General features: G+C 48.6%; 1 protein-coding gene and 1 pseudogene across 1 annotated transcript in view; one reads left to right on the forward strand and one right to left on the reverse strand.

Moving 5' to 3' along the window:
- The window catches only part of MYBL2 (MYB proto-oncogene like 2), a 31,616-nt gene that overhangs the window by 13,972 nt on the left and 3,007 nt on the right, over positions 1-14,637 (reverse strand). The window contains exons 2-6 of the mRNA XM_059707028.1: positions 13,742-13,835; positions 6,115-6,186; positions 5,258-5,350; positions 4,815-5,035; positions 3,014-3,176 (exon numbers count right to left, since the gene is read on the reverse strand). Of these exons, the coding sequence (XP_059563011.1) occupies positions 3,014-3,176; positions 4,815-5,035; positions 5,258-5,350; positions 6,115-6,186; positions 13,742-13,835 (643 nt within the window). The remainder of the gene's footprint in view (positions 1-3,013; positions 3,177-4,814; positions 5,036-5,257; positions 5,351-6,114; positions 6,187-13,741; positions 13,836-14,637) is intronic.
- Positions 867-965, forward strand: LOC132240339 (U6 spliceosomal RNA; annotated as a pseudogene).

The following is a 14,637-nucleotide window of genomic DNA, read 5'->3' on the forward strand; positions in this document are numbered from 1 at the left end:
GGAACAGGAAAAAATGGAATATGGACTATACATTAGATCGAAGTAAAAAAAAAATAATTCCCTGAATTAGACGTTAACTGTGCTATGGTTATATAAGTGAATGCCTGGGTTCTTAGGAAACACACACTGACATCTTAATGGACAGAGAGGCACAATGTATGTAACTGACCTTCAAATGTCTCAGATAAAAAATAAAAATGTGTGTAAGAAAGAACTGGCCAGTGTTAAAAACTAAAAATGAACCCAGTACAGGTCATGTGAGAGTTCTTTGTACTATTCTTGCAACTTTTCTGCATGCTTAATATTATTTCAAAATGAAAGTTTGAAAAATTCGTGTAGAGAGCATTTGAGATCTTGCTCCCTGGAAGATGTCATCAATGTGGCTGAAGTAGACTCATTAAAAAATGAAAAATGAGTATATACTAATTTTGTGACAGGGACAATAAAAATACAGGAAGATCCTTCATGGCAGTAGCTCTCCTGGCAGAACCTTAGAAAGCTTCACACATGACCCTGGCAGACAGACCCCAGTGTAGGGGGTCTGTGGTTAAGAGGCCACATTGAGAGCAAAGAGCAAGGTCCCATGTTAAGGGGGCACAATGGAGTCAAGGAGAGAACGCAAGCTCCGGAGTCACAGAACTGTGCCACTTCCTAGCTGCCCTTGAGCAAAGTGGAAAGAGAAACCTGTAAGACAGTGAGATATCACATAGACTCATTTTTAACTTATTACCCTTAATAATACGGGAGAAATTTGTAATTACGAACACTGACCAGTGGGGAAAACAGGAGGTGCTCCCATCTACACATTAACAGGAAAAACTATTCTGGTAAGCAATCTAGCAAAATGTATTAAGAGGTTTTTTTAAGTGCTTGCTTTTGGAGCACATATGCTAAAATTGGAATGATACAGAGCATGACCCCTATGCAGGGAAGACATGGAAATTCATGAAGCATTCCATCAACACTATTAAAAGAGAAAAATGGTAATTGGCGTACGAGCTACCCTTTTCATTGGCTAATCAGGGCTATATGCAAATTAACTGCCAACTAAGATTGGCAGTTAACTGCCAACTAAGATTGGCAGTTAACTGCCAACAAGATGACGGTTAATTTGCATATGTAGGCACAATGAAGGGAGGCGAAAGGGAAAGCAGGAAGAAGCCCCCTGCCACTGACAGTGACAGTGATCGGAAACCCAGGGGGCAGGGCCGCCTTTGCCCTGCCCCCCAGCCATGATCGGAGAATCAGGTGCCTTTTCCGCCCTGGCCAGTGATAGCAGGAAGTAGGGGTGGAGCCAGCGATGGGAGCTGGGCACGGTCGAAGCTGGCAGTCCCAGGAGCTAGGGGTCCCTTACCTGGGCCTAAAGCAGAGCCCACGATCGCGGGGCCGCTGCAGCTGCGGGTCCCCACTGCCCAGGCCGAACGCCTCAGCCAGAGGCGTCAGGCCTGGGCAAGGGGCCGATCCTGTGATTGGAGGGTGATGGGGGTCAACGCCTGAGGGCTCCCAGTATGTGAGAGGGGGCAGGCTGGGCTGAGGGACACTACACACACACACACACACACACACACCCAGTGCATGAATTTCGTGCACCGGGCCCCTAGTATCTTATAAAGAAAAGAAAAAATGTTTTCTAAGAATATGACTATCGCCCTAACCGGTTTGACTCAGTGGATGGAGCGTCGGCCTGAGGACTGAGAGGTCCTGGGTTCGATTCCGGTCAGGGGCATGTGCCTTGGTTGCGGGCACATCCCCAGTGGGGGGTGTGCAGGGGGCAGCTGGTCGATGTTTCTCTCTCATTGATGTTTCTGGCTCTCTGTCCCTCTCCCTTCCTCTCTGTGAAGAATCAATAAAATATATTTAAAAAAAAAAAAAAAAAAAAAGAATATGACTATCCAGTTCTAAGAATTTCTCAAGAAACAACTGAGCAAACAAGCAGTGATTTAGCTACAAGACTGACCCTTAAAAGTTTTGTTTCTAATATCAAAAACGTTAGATTTCACACAAAAGAAAACACACACACAAAAGCAGAACTTTTTAAGTAAAATTTTAAAAACTGGATTTAACCTTAAATAACACACAGCCATTAAAACCATTCAAGTTTTGTTTCTTATGACAATAAACTGAATATAACCTTAATTTAATGAAATAACCAGCACAATAGAACCATTAAAATGCTAGATGGCTGAACCAACTCATTGGCTAAGGCCCTGGGCCCATCAGGCCCAGCAGCCGAAAGCCAGGAAGACCAGAAAGCAGTGAAGTGTGTTACCAACACCCAGGGCTGTCAAATCTTCACACTTCGACGTTTGCTTCAAATCTTCATTTTTTAAGATTCATGAGATCTATTTTTAAAATATCAATAAGAAGTTCACGCTGGGGTGTGGGGTTTCACTTTTACAATTGCAATGTAATACTAAACGATTCCATTTATATGCCTTTCTAGGAAACCATATAAATTAAAATCACAGAGACAGAAACAGATGAAGGGTGCCAGGAGCGAAGGGTGGAGAAGGGCTGAAGGGGCCCCAAGGAGCCTGGGGGCGACGGAAAGGTGCTGTGCCCTGACTGTGGTGGTGGATACATGACCGTATGTTTTCGTCATGACTCAGAACTGTATCCCTCAACACAATGAATGTTTGCTATATGTGAATTATACTTCAATAAACCGGAATTTTTAAAATTGCAAACATGCTTTTAGTATGAAAAAGCCAGAAAGAGAAACAGGCAGGAAGGGAGGTGTTGATAAGGACAGAAAACACAATTTTATGTCAGCGTGCTCCGTCATGCTTCATCTGTGGGCAGACAAGTGCCAGGTATGTGCAGACGTGTGTGTGACAAGGAGAGGCACGCGGCCACACCGAGACCCTCAGCAGGAACTAATGAACGGCCCTGGGCAAGATGAAGAGGGCAGAGCAGGTGTTAAGTGATACGGTGATGGGTAACCCTGCAATCAATCCTACCAACCAACCTGGAGCCAGGCCCTTGGCTGGGCAGCCCCGGGCAGCTGTCTCACCTGGCCTTCCGAGGGGTGGCCATTCTGGGGGCTCTCCTTGTCCTCGAGCTCCAGCAGCAGGTACACGGGGGGCTTGCAGTCTTTGGACTCGCTCAGGAAGCCTCCTGTGTCCACCTTCCTTTTGATGGTGGAATTCCAGTGATTCTTCACAGCATTGTCTGTCCTGCGGGGGCAAACGAGGGACCTTTGAACCCTGGGGCCTGTGTGCCACCAATCACATCACTGACCTCCCTGAGCTGAGCTCCCACTTCTGCACATGAGGGTTCAACCTGAGGAACTCAAAGGTGTCTTAGCTCTTAGATGAAGTCTCACATGTTTCTAGCACTTAACGATTCCCGGAGCATCTCCACTCACTCTGCTAAATCCTAGTACCCAGGAGTAGAGAAGTGCTCACACACAGTAGGCACTTCTTTCTGAGGCTCCAAGCAGAGTGCTTTGCCCTTGGATTGTGAACAGAGAACAACAGCTTGGCTGAGCAACCAGGCTAAGAGGAGGGTCTCTACCTCTGGTCACTCCGGCTGCAGACCATCAGGAAACACACACACACACAGCATGTACCACGTCAAGGCCAGACTTTGAGTCCCCATCTTGCTGGGCCCCTGCCCTATTCTTCTCCACCCCTCCTCTCACAGGCAAGAGCCCCTTCCCTCCATAAACCCCCTGGACCTTTAACCTCTGCATTTCAGGTTCCTTCTGGGAAACCTGACCCAAACACCTCCCGGCCCTCCTGCCCACAATGATCAGATCTGCGTGCTCCAAGCTACCATGCTCATCATTCTTTTGCTCCCATATATTTATGGAGTGCCCATTACATGGCCAACACTGCTCTCCAGGCACTGGTGCCCATTACATGGCAAACACTGCTCTCCAGGCACTGGGGGCACTACTGGCAAGGAAGATGGGCGGCTACATTCAGAGTCCACTCTAGTAGGAGAGATGGGCATCATGGTCTCATTACAACTGGGGTACAAGCTGCTCAAAAGACAGGTGGGAGCACTGTGGCCAGGTCATCAGGGAAGGACCACAGGCTGGAAGGACAGAAAGCATCTCTGAGGAAATGACACTCCTACTGAAAACTGAAGGATGAGAACACACTGGGCATAAGGCAGGGGTGCACAGGGGCAGCCCAGAGAAGAGCTCGCTGTGTATAACAGAGAGGGACCAAGGCAGGGCTGGTGGCGTGAGCTGGGCCAACAGGCCACAGAAGGAAAGAGGCCGAGTGTTCAACCCAGTGCGAGGAGGAGCTCCGAAAGGACAGCATGCTCAGGTTTGAGTTTGAAAACAGACCCATTTATACTTGAAGGGAAATACACCAGCTGACATTCTATCCCCTCTACCTTTCAGGACCCCAGTGTCATGAGAAAAGAAGAATTAAAAATAAAGCAAAATAAGGTAAAAATGCACAAGGACAAAGAGAACAGGGTAGCAGACAATAGCGAACAACAGTTTTATGTTTCCAGAAATGGGAGCAATAAGCCACTTAGGAGACTGGGAATTGATCCGGAGGAAGATTCTGGCAAGAATGGAGCCGAGTCTTCCCGATGCTCCTGGCGAACCCAAGAGGCTCCGGGGAGGAGCAGGAGGAAACAGAGCAGTGGTTTGGACGACCAGATGCCGGCCTTGACCTCACAGGAGGAGGGGTTTATTCTCTAGAAAAAGGCCAGTCTGAAGGACTCCTGCGTCTCTGGGCAAAGTGAACGACTCCAGAGAAGACTGGAGGGATATCCACCCACAGGCCCTCCCCGACCTGGGAGCCTCACCCTGCCTGTCACCACCGGCCCCAAACCCCGACGTCGCTCACCTTCCCGGCAGCATCTTGGCGATCTCGGCCCAGCGGTTGCCCAGCACCTTGTGGGCCTCACAGATGATGCGGTCCTCCTCCTCGGTCCAGCAGGACTTCTTCACCTCGGGGTTGAGGTGGTTGTGCCAGCGCTCACGACACTGCTTTCCCAGCCGGCCCTTCAGGTGCTTGGCAATCAGCGTCCACTGCTTCGTGCCGTACTTCTTCACCAGCTCGATGACCTTGGAAATAAGCCTGGTGAGGGCAGCAAACCTGCCCCCACTTCACACCAGCACCTTCTCTCCACGTGGGCCTCACCGCAGCCACGAGAGGTGCGAAAACTGACCAGAGGAGGACACCCACCCAACCTGCAGCCAGACGCAAGGGCAGCCTCACACGCCGTCTCTTGCCTCCCTGGGGTAAGTGAAGGCCCACTGTGTACAAGACACTGTCCCACTAGTTACCTTCTCGTCTTCCTCTTTGGTCCACGGCCCCTTGACAAGATCTGGATTCAAGACCCTCAGCCACCGGTACTGGCATTGCTGGTCAGTGCGATTCTGGGAGGACAGGAAGCATGAGAACGGGGGAGGCAGCCCTGCATCATGCTTGATCGCTGGGCTCGGGGGACTACAGTCTGGCCAGGCGGCTCAGATGGGTTTTGTCTTGTTCCTGGAACCACCATACGCATGGCCACATGGCAGAATACCCATGGTTTCTCTTTGCTACAAAGGACCGGGATGGGACTGGGCACACTAAGAGCCCAGTGGGAAGCCAGCGTGCTTGCCTCTGGGGCAGCGTTATTTCCCTGATCGTGCTGTTTTAATCAGAGGGAGACGAGGAATGGGGCAGAGGAGGTCTGGTGACGTGGTCCCTGAGTCACCCAAGAAATAAGCCAGGCAGCAGCTCTAGCCATACACCCCTCCAAAGCAGACACCTGCAGTCCTGGGAGGGGGCGTCTGGGGGACACCCCTTAAGGGAGCTCTCCCCACAAAGCCTGCTGGAAGTGCCATTTCCCCTCAGTTTCAGTCTCGCTATTGAGAAACTGAGCACCAACACAGGAAGAAATGCAAATATGCCACTGATTACGTGCCACGGGTCAGGGCCTAAAGACCACAGGCATGCTGAGGCTGCTGCGTGGTGATGCTGAATCAGGGTGCCTGGAATTCCAGTTTGGGAAGCAAGGGCCTGGGGGTGGGGTGGGGTTTGGGGAGGAGCTCCCTTTTCTTCTGCTCGGCAGCACCAGCACGTCTGTCCCAGGAACGCTGTCTGGTCACTCAGAACCTGGCCCTGGGGCAGGAGGCCACAGAAGGGCTGCACTCACAGGAAAGTGGCTGGCCAGGAACTTCCAGTCTTGCTGTCCAAACTGCCTCACCAGGGTCCTCAACTGCTCATCCTGCCAACACCAGAGAGAGAGCTCAGCTCACATGGGTGCAGGAACAGCCTCACTCAGCCATTCAGCACGACCTGCTCTGAGCCAGGTGCTACAACTCACCTTGAGGGACTTACGGTCCAGAGGGAGACAGATGCCAATCCGTCTCCCACAGACAAAAGTAAAGCCACGATGCTGGGGGCATGGAGAGGTGTGTGGCAACTGCCTATTCAGGGAGGAAAAGGGACAGGCCCATTCCAAGAAGTCTAGTGTAGCTGGAATGCAGGGAACACAGGACAGAGCGATGCAAGCTGGTTTTGGAGGGGGCGGCCGGGCCCAGACCATGGGATTGATTCGGGGATCCGCGTTGTTACACAAAGCCCCTGACGCATTTGAGCACTGGGTGGACACAGTCCAACATGCTTGTTGTGAGGGTCACTTGGGTAGCTGCAGGGAAAGGGACTGCGAGAGGACAGGAAGGACAAAAGGAGGCCATTCCAAGCACTCAGGCCAGAGATGATAGTGACACAGCTCTGAAGATGGGGAGACATGGGCAGAACACAGAGCAGTCAGAAGGCAAAACAGTGTCTGTCACAAATATTCTCCTGAAAATGAACTACTGATTCACACAACACAGAATCTCAATATCATCATGACAACGAAGCAAGACATAGCCCTGGCTGGGGTGCCCAGTGGTTTGGAGCGTCCTCTGGTACACCAAAAGGTTGGGGGTTTGGATTCCCAGTCAGGCCACATACCTGGGTTTCAGGTTCGATCCCCTGTCAGGGTGAGTATGGAAGGCAATCAATGAATGTTTCTCTCTCTCTCTCTCTCTCTCTCTCTCTCTCTCTCTCTCTCTCTCTCTCTCTCCCTCCCTTTCTCTCTCTCTAAAATCAGTAAGTGTAGATTCAACTTAAGATTTAAAAAAGGGGGAAAAAATAAAGCCAGCCATAAGAGTAAGCACTGTATGGCTCCATGCATATGAAATTCTAGAAACTATAAACTAAACCTCAGGAACAAAAAGGCAGTCAGTGGTTGTCTGAGGTCAGGGGTGGAGGGAGGCAGGATGGGCAGCCAAGGGGAGCATGGAACGCTTGGGAGTAATGAAAATGTCCTATAAGGTGAAGGTGATGAAAGATGCACGTAATACTTCGGTAGAAACTCATCGAATTATTCTCTAAGTCACTGTAGTGGGTTGTACATAAAGTATTCCTCAAATTGATTTTTTTTTTAAATAATGCAGTAAGGCCTTTCCATTCTTTTTTTTAAAATATGTTTTTATTGATTTCAGAGAGAGGAAGGGAGAGGGAGAGAGAAACATCAGTGATGAGAGAGAATCATCATCGGCTGCCTCCTGCACATCCCCCACTGGAGACTGAGCCCGCAACCAAGGCATGTGCCCTGACCAGGCATCCAACTGGTGACCTCTTGGTTCATGGGCTGACGTTCAACCACTGAGCCACACAGGCTGGGCTCAAATTGATTTTTAAATTTAATATTTATATATAAAGTAAACGATTCAGTGGGTGGAGCCAGGGCTCCTTTGAACCCCAATCCCCTTTTCTGTGAATTCTTTTTTTTTTATTGACTTTTGCACTACTTCTTTATTTTTTTATTTTACAGAAAGAGAGAGAGAGGGGGGAAGGGAGCACTCCATTGTGGACCTATAAATTCTGAGTGGTAATTCCACTTTTAAGCCACAGGAGTGTTTGCTAAGACATTTAGAGTCTAGAGTCGGGAACTTCCGAATGGAACATGCTGGCTCCGCACCCTCCTGCTCAGTGCTGCCGTGGCCGAGTGGGGCCACCGGGGGCAGGGAGATGAACACCCCTCGCTGGAATGCACATGGGCCCATCTTAGCACGAACAAACAAGAAGTGTGCAGAGCTTGAGAAAGTTGGTGGTAGGTATTTAAAGCTGTTTCCAAAATGAGAGAAATCGACTTTACTTGAAGAAAACAAGCAAACAGAGGGAAACTAAGATGGCGGCATAGATAAACACCGGGAAATTGCTGCCTCCCACAACAACTTCAAAAAAAACAACATAAAGACAAAACGGACATCATCCAGAACCACAGGAAAGCTGGCTGAGTGGAAATTCTACAACTAGAAGGAAAGAAAAGCACACTGAGAGCCAGAGGAGCTGCGGAAGTAAAGTGCAGGGATACGGAGGCTCGCGCGCGCGGAAAGGGGCTGGTACCTGAGGATGCGGCTGTCTTTTTGAATCGGGAGGGAGTCACAAGCTCCCGACTGCTCTGAACTCCGGTTCTGGGAAGTCTCTGGGGACCCAGGACTCATACAGGGAGAAACTGGACTGTCTGGCAGCAGGCAGAACTCGGAGCTTGAGGGCGGCTTTCCCTCAGAGGTGCTTGCAGCAATTACCTGAACACTGAGACGCGCGGCCCCTTAGGGCAGGGCTGAGGATCAGCCATAGCTGCTTGCTCCGCCCTTTGATTCCCTGAGACCCCGCCCCACCCAGGCTGCAGCAGAGGCTTTTGCATATGAATGCCCCGGCCCTTTGCAACCTGAAAATTACCTAACTGAAGTTGGGCCAGACAGACCCAGAACTTCCAAGAGAAGGCCCAAGGCCCCACAGCGGCTTGCATTGCTTCACAGCTGGGCCTCATCAGGGTACCTCCAAACTCCAAAAAAGGAAGGGGAATCTGCAGTTCTCTTCGTAGCTCCTGCTGGGTAACCTCAGGCAGAGGCTAAATTAGCACCTCCTTAGATCCAAGAGCCAGTGTACCCAGTGGTCAGAGGGGGACCATCCGGATTACAACTCCTCAGATCCATAAGGGACACACTCAAGGTGCAGACTCAGTGAGCACCAAAACCCCAATGAAGCAAGTCTTGCCCCAGAAGGGTGTCTTCAGCATAGTTCTCCCACTGCAGACACAGCTGATTCTCACAGCCAATTGGCCTGGAGGTCAACTCCTCCCAGTGATCCTACAACAATCAAGGCATAACTACAACAAGACTGTGCACAAAGCCCACAAGGGGGTACACCAAGAGTGTCCACCTCAGGTAACTGGGGAGGCTGAGCCACTGGGCCCTACAGGACACCTAGCACACAAAACCACTCTACCAATACAGGGAAGCATAAAAAATGCGGAGACAACAAAACAGGTCACAAATGACAGAAATGGAGGAAAGCAAACGACTGGATATAGAGTTCAAGGCCACATTTATAAGGTTTTTCAAGAATTTTATGGAAACTGACGATAAATTTAGTGAGACCCTCGATAAATCTAGTGAGACTCTCGAGGATATGAAAAAGGACCAACTAGAAATTAAGCATACACTGACTGAAATAAAGAATAATATACAGAGATCCAACAGCAGACAAGAGGATCCCAAGAATCAAGTCAAAGATTTGAAATACGAAGAAACAAAAAAGACCCAACCGAAAAAGAAAAAAGAAAAAAGATTCCAAAAATATGAAGATAGTGTAAGGAGCCTCTGGGACAACTTCAAGCGTACCAACATCAGAATTATAGGGGTACCAGAAGAAGAGAGAGGGCAAGATATTGAAAACCTATTTGAAGAAATAATGACAGAAAACTTCCCCTACCTGGTCAAAGAAATAGACTTACAACTCCAGGAAGCACAGAGAACCCCAAACAAAAGGAACCCAAAGAGGACCACACCAAGACACATCATAATTAAAATGCCAAGAGCAAAAGACAAAGAGAGAATCTTAAAAGCAGCAAGAGAAAGACAGTCAGTTACCTACAAGGGAGTACCCATACGACTGTCAGCTGATTTCTCAACAGAAACCATGCAAGCCAGAAGAGAGTGGCAAGAAATATTCAAAGTGATGAATGCCAAGAACCTACAACCAAGATTACTTTATCCAGCAAAGCTATCATTCAGAATAGAAGGTCAGATAAAGATCTTCACAGATAAGCAAAAGCTAAAGGAGTTCATCACCACCAAACCAACATTATATGAAATGCTGAAAGGTATTCTTTAAGAAGAGGAAGAAGAAAAAGGAACTCTTACCATTTGTCACAGCATGGATGGAACTGGAGAGTGGATATATACCACATGATCTCACTCATTTGTGGAATATAGTGAACAACATAAACTGATGAACAAGGACTGATCCAGAGACAGAGAGGCATTGATTGGACTGTCGGGCCTTGGAGGGAAGGTAGGGGAGGGTGGGGGTAAGGGGGAAAGATCAACCAAAGGACTTACATGCAAGCATATAGGCCTAACCAATGGACACGGACAACGAGGGGGGTGAGGGCATGAGCGGGGGGGGGGGGGGGGGGGGAGGAGAAGAGGGTAACATGGGGATAAGGACACATATGTAATTTCTTAATCAATAAAAAATATATTAAAAAAAAAGGAAAACAAGCAAACAAAAACTACATATATAGTGCCATATCTATACAGTGGAATATTATTCAGCTTGAAAGAAAAGGAAGTTCGGACATATGCTGCTGCATAGATGAGCCTCAAGGACATTACGCTAAGTGAAAGAAGCCAGTCACAAAAGGGCAAATACTATGATGCCACGCATGAGGAATTAGTGTTTAAAAGGTATAGAGATTGTTTTGCAAGATGAGAAAGTTCTAGAGATTTGTTACACATGGGAATATACTCAACACTACTGAACTGTACACTTAAAAGTGGTAAATTTAATGTTATGTGTTCCCTTCCCCTCCCCCACGCTCTCCTGGACAGGAAAAAAGGCCACCACAGAAATCCTGACCCTCAGCTGCAGCTTGGCCAGTCTAGCAGCGCTGGACAAAGTCCCCATAAATCCTACAGCTGAGCCAGCTCACACCCAGCCATCCCCAGACACCCCCGGCTTCCTCTGCCGTCCAGCCTGGCCAGGCCCACACCTGCCTTCCTCCCATGTCCATCTCCAGCACCACTGTCCTCCCAGTAACTGGCACAGACACTTTGCATTTCGCCTCCAACTCCTCCAGGACCCCAGGAACCTCCTCCACCTGTTAACTCCACCCTGGACTGCCCTAGTCTCTCCACGGCATCGTCTCTTCCCTGCCCCAGGCGGTGCCCTCCCCAGCTCCCGGCACTGCTGCTGGGACCCACACTGCCCCCAAATCTCTTATCCACCCGACGTACAGGTTAGCGCCTCTGAAGCCCAGCTATGCTCATGTCACCCTCTGCTCTAAAAGCCTCCACTGGCTCTGCACTGCCAGCTGAATCACCTGTATTCCGAGCCTGGCAGGCGAGGCCCTCCAGAACTTGGCCCTAATCCAGCGGTTCTCAACCTGTGGGTCGCAACCCTGTTGCGGGTCGAATGACCCTTTCACAGGGTTCGCCTAAGACCATTGGAAAACACATACATAATTACATACTGTTTTTGTGATTAATCACTATGCTTTAATTATGTTCAATTTGTAACAATGAAAATACATCCTGCATATCAGATATTTACATTATGATTCCTAACAGTAGCAACGAAAATAATTTTATGGTTGGGTCACAACATGAGGAACTGTTTTAAAGGGCCAGAAGGTTGAGAACCACTGCCCTAATCCCTCTTTTCCAACCACTCTTCGTCCCTCCCCTTCAAGGATTCCTCCCTCCAGCCACACCGGCGCTCCTCTACTGGCTTTTGTCCACCTACCACGCATTTCCTATTCCGACTTGCCCACGGTTTCACACAGGTCCCTGGCTGCTGGATTTCCAAATCCTTCTCCATGACACTTCCCCTAACCTCTTAAGACAACAGTAACCTCTCCTTCTAAAGGTATTTCAACAATTACCCCCCTGACTGCTGAATTTCCAAACCTTATCCATCCAACTTCCCCTTATCTCTTCAGACAACATTAACTCTCCCCCTAAAGTATTTCAACAATTACTAGTGCCTCCAACGTGCTAGGAGCCTTAGTGCAATCCTCCTGGCGTCATGGAAGACCAGAGTGCATCCAGGGGCCTGTGCAGTCTTTTCTCTCCATCCCAAGCAGAGAGCTGCTCTGGGGAAGGGACCCCATCTTGTTGATTCTTCAAAGCCCACAAAAGCTGAGTATTTCCTGGTCCACAACAGGATGGACAAAAGGCTGGCTTAGCACTCCTCTGCAGAAGCATCTATATATATAAAAGCCTAAGCGACCGGAACGACTGGTGGCTATGACACACACTGACCACCAGGGGGCAGACGCTCAACGCAGGAGCTGCACCCTGGTGGTCAGTGCACTCCCACAGCCAGCCTCCCTGAGCTGGCCGACCTCCCGCCCTCCCCCTACCCGTTCCCAGGCCAGCCAACCTCCCATGGTCCCTCCCCGCCCCCCCCAAGCCGGTCAACCTCCCATGGTCCCTCCTCATGGCCCCTTTCCCAGGGGGGCTGAGAGCCAGCTCCCTCCTAAGGGCCAGCAGCCAACCTCCCTTGCTTGATTTCTCCCTCCAGCCGGCAGGCCCCAATCATCCAACCTGCCACAGTGGCAGTGCAGCAGCAAGGGAAGGAGGAGAGGGGGAGGCAAGGAACCACATGGTGGCGAGGCGCCGGCGGCATCGGTGCCCAGCCTGGCGACCGTCACCTCCTCTCCGGCCCAGCCCTGATCAGCCTGGTCCCTATCGGCCCTGATTGCCAGCCAGGTCTAGGGACCCTATCTGTGCACAAATTTCATGCACTGGGCCTCTAATCTTTTATAATATAAGAGGGATTTCCAACTCCTACAGTAAAATAAATAAATAAATAAGGCCAGCAGGCATCTAAGATGGTACAACCAATCTAGAAAAAGGCCTGGCAGTTCCTATAAAAATAAACATACACCTGTCCCATGGCCGTACCTAAGTATCCTGCCCAGAGAGAAAACAATCCTCAAAAACACTCATCAAGAATCCTCAGACGCTCTGTCCACAATAGCCAACAACTAGAAAGAGCCCCAGTGCCCAACAACAAGTGAAAACAGGGCACACCCATCCAACGGAATGCCATTCAGCAATAAAAACCAACAAATTCGTGACTCACACAACATTTTGCTGAACAAAAAAAGCCAAATAGAAAAGAGCACAACTGTACAATTTCACTGACAGGACATTCAAGAACAGGCAAAATAAATTAAGCCAAGAGACAGATCGGGGCGGCCTGGAAATGGGAAAGATGGAACACAAAGGGAATGTTTTGTTAAACTGTTGAACTGTTCACTTTTAAAAGGTGTATTTGGTTGTATATAAATTATACTTCCATAAAGTTGACTAAAGAATAAAAAGAAAATCAATTCAGAACTTGAGGTCCAAAGATACAATAATAATAAAGGGGGTTGCAAACGCGGCTAAACCTCGTAGCAATTAAAGGACAAGAAACATAATCATTGTTCATGATGATGCAGAATACACCAGCTTCTAAGAGACACAACAGTGATTGCTGGCCCTGAGGTCTGAGAGACACAAGTGCCCCCTTCCCACAGGAGTCCTCAATATTGAGTCCCCAAGAATGCTATGCGAAGAGGCAACTGGGAGAATCAAAGGCCCACCCACTTCTTTCATCAGCTTCTCCTCTTCATTGCACCTACCAGGGCATCACACACACACACACACACACACACACACACACACCCACTGCCATCACTCCTGCTGTAATTGCCCCTCAGGGTCACTCACCTCCTCATGGGTCCACTTGACCTTGCACTTGCTGTCCCTCTGCTCTGGCACGTCGGAGTCTGTGTCCTGGTAGTGTAGCTCATCCAGCTCCTCACTGCAGAGAGAGCAAGCTAAAGGTCAAGGACATATGTCTCCACATCCTGCTACAATATGATGGATGGACAGCGCATGGGCAGGGGCCAGTGACTTCTAGGGAAAGGTAAAGTTTTGTGGGAAGCAGTTTTTACTCTTTTTGCTTTCAAAAAACATAGGTACTTCCATCCTCCTTTTTAAAAAATGTTTAAAATGGGGTTATGAGCTATTTTCATTTTCTTCTTTTATTTGTTTTCAGGTACACCCTAAGGCTTGGAAAAGCTACAAGAAAAAAGAAGTTGCGATTTCATTAAGATTATCATATTCAATCAAAACTAGACACCAATTTAATATTTTCTCTTCGATAACAACGGTTAAACTTGCATGGATGTTCTAAAGATTAAAGCTGATGGCCCTAGCAGGTTTGGCTCAGTGGATAGAGTGTTGGCCTGAGGACTGAAAGTTCTCCAGTTCAATTCTGGTCAAGGGCACATGCCAGGGTTGTGGGCTCGATCCCCAGTAGGGGGTGTGCAGGAGGCAGCCGATCAATGATTCTGTATCATTGATGTTTCTCTCTCCCTCTCCCTTCCTCTCTGAAATCAATAAAAACATATTTTTTATAAAAATGATTAAAGCTGATGGTGTCAGTCAATATGACCCAGCAAAATTTTAAGAAATATTGGTTATTTGATAAAAAAAAAACATTTAAAATACATTATCTTAGTAAATATGTCCATTTTGCACATCCCTTCCCAATCCTTGCCTACACACAAGCATAGTTTATGTAGAGGAAAATCTAAGTCTAAAAAGCTTTGAATTCTGAT

The sequence above is a fragment of the Myotis daubentonii genome, chromosome 8 (genome assembly GCF_963259705.1).
Source record: "Myotis daubentonii chromosome 8, mMyoDau2.1, whole genome shotgun sequence".
Lineage (NCBI taxonomy): Eukaryota > Metazoa > Chordata > Mammalia > Chiroptera > Vespertilionidae > Myotis > Myotis daubentonii.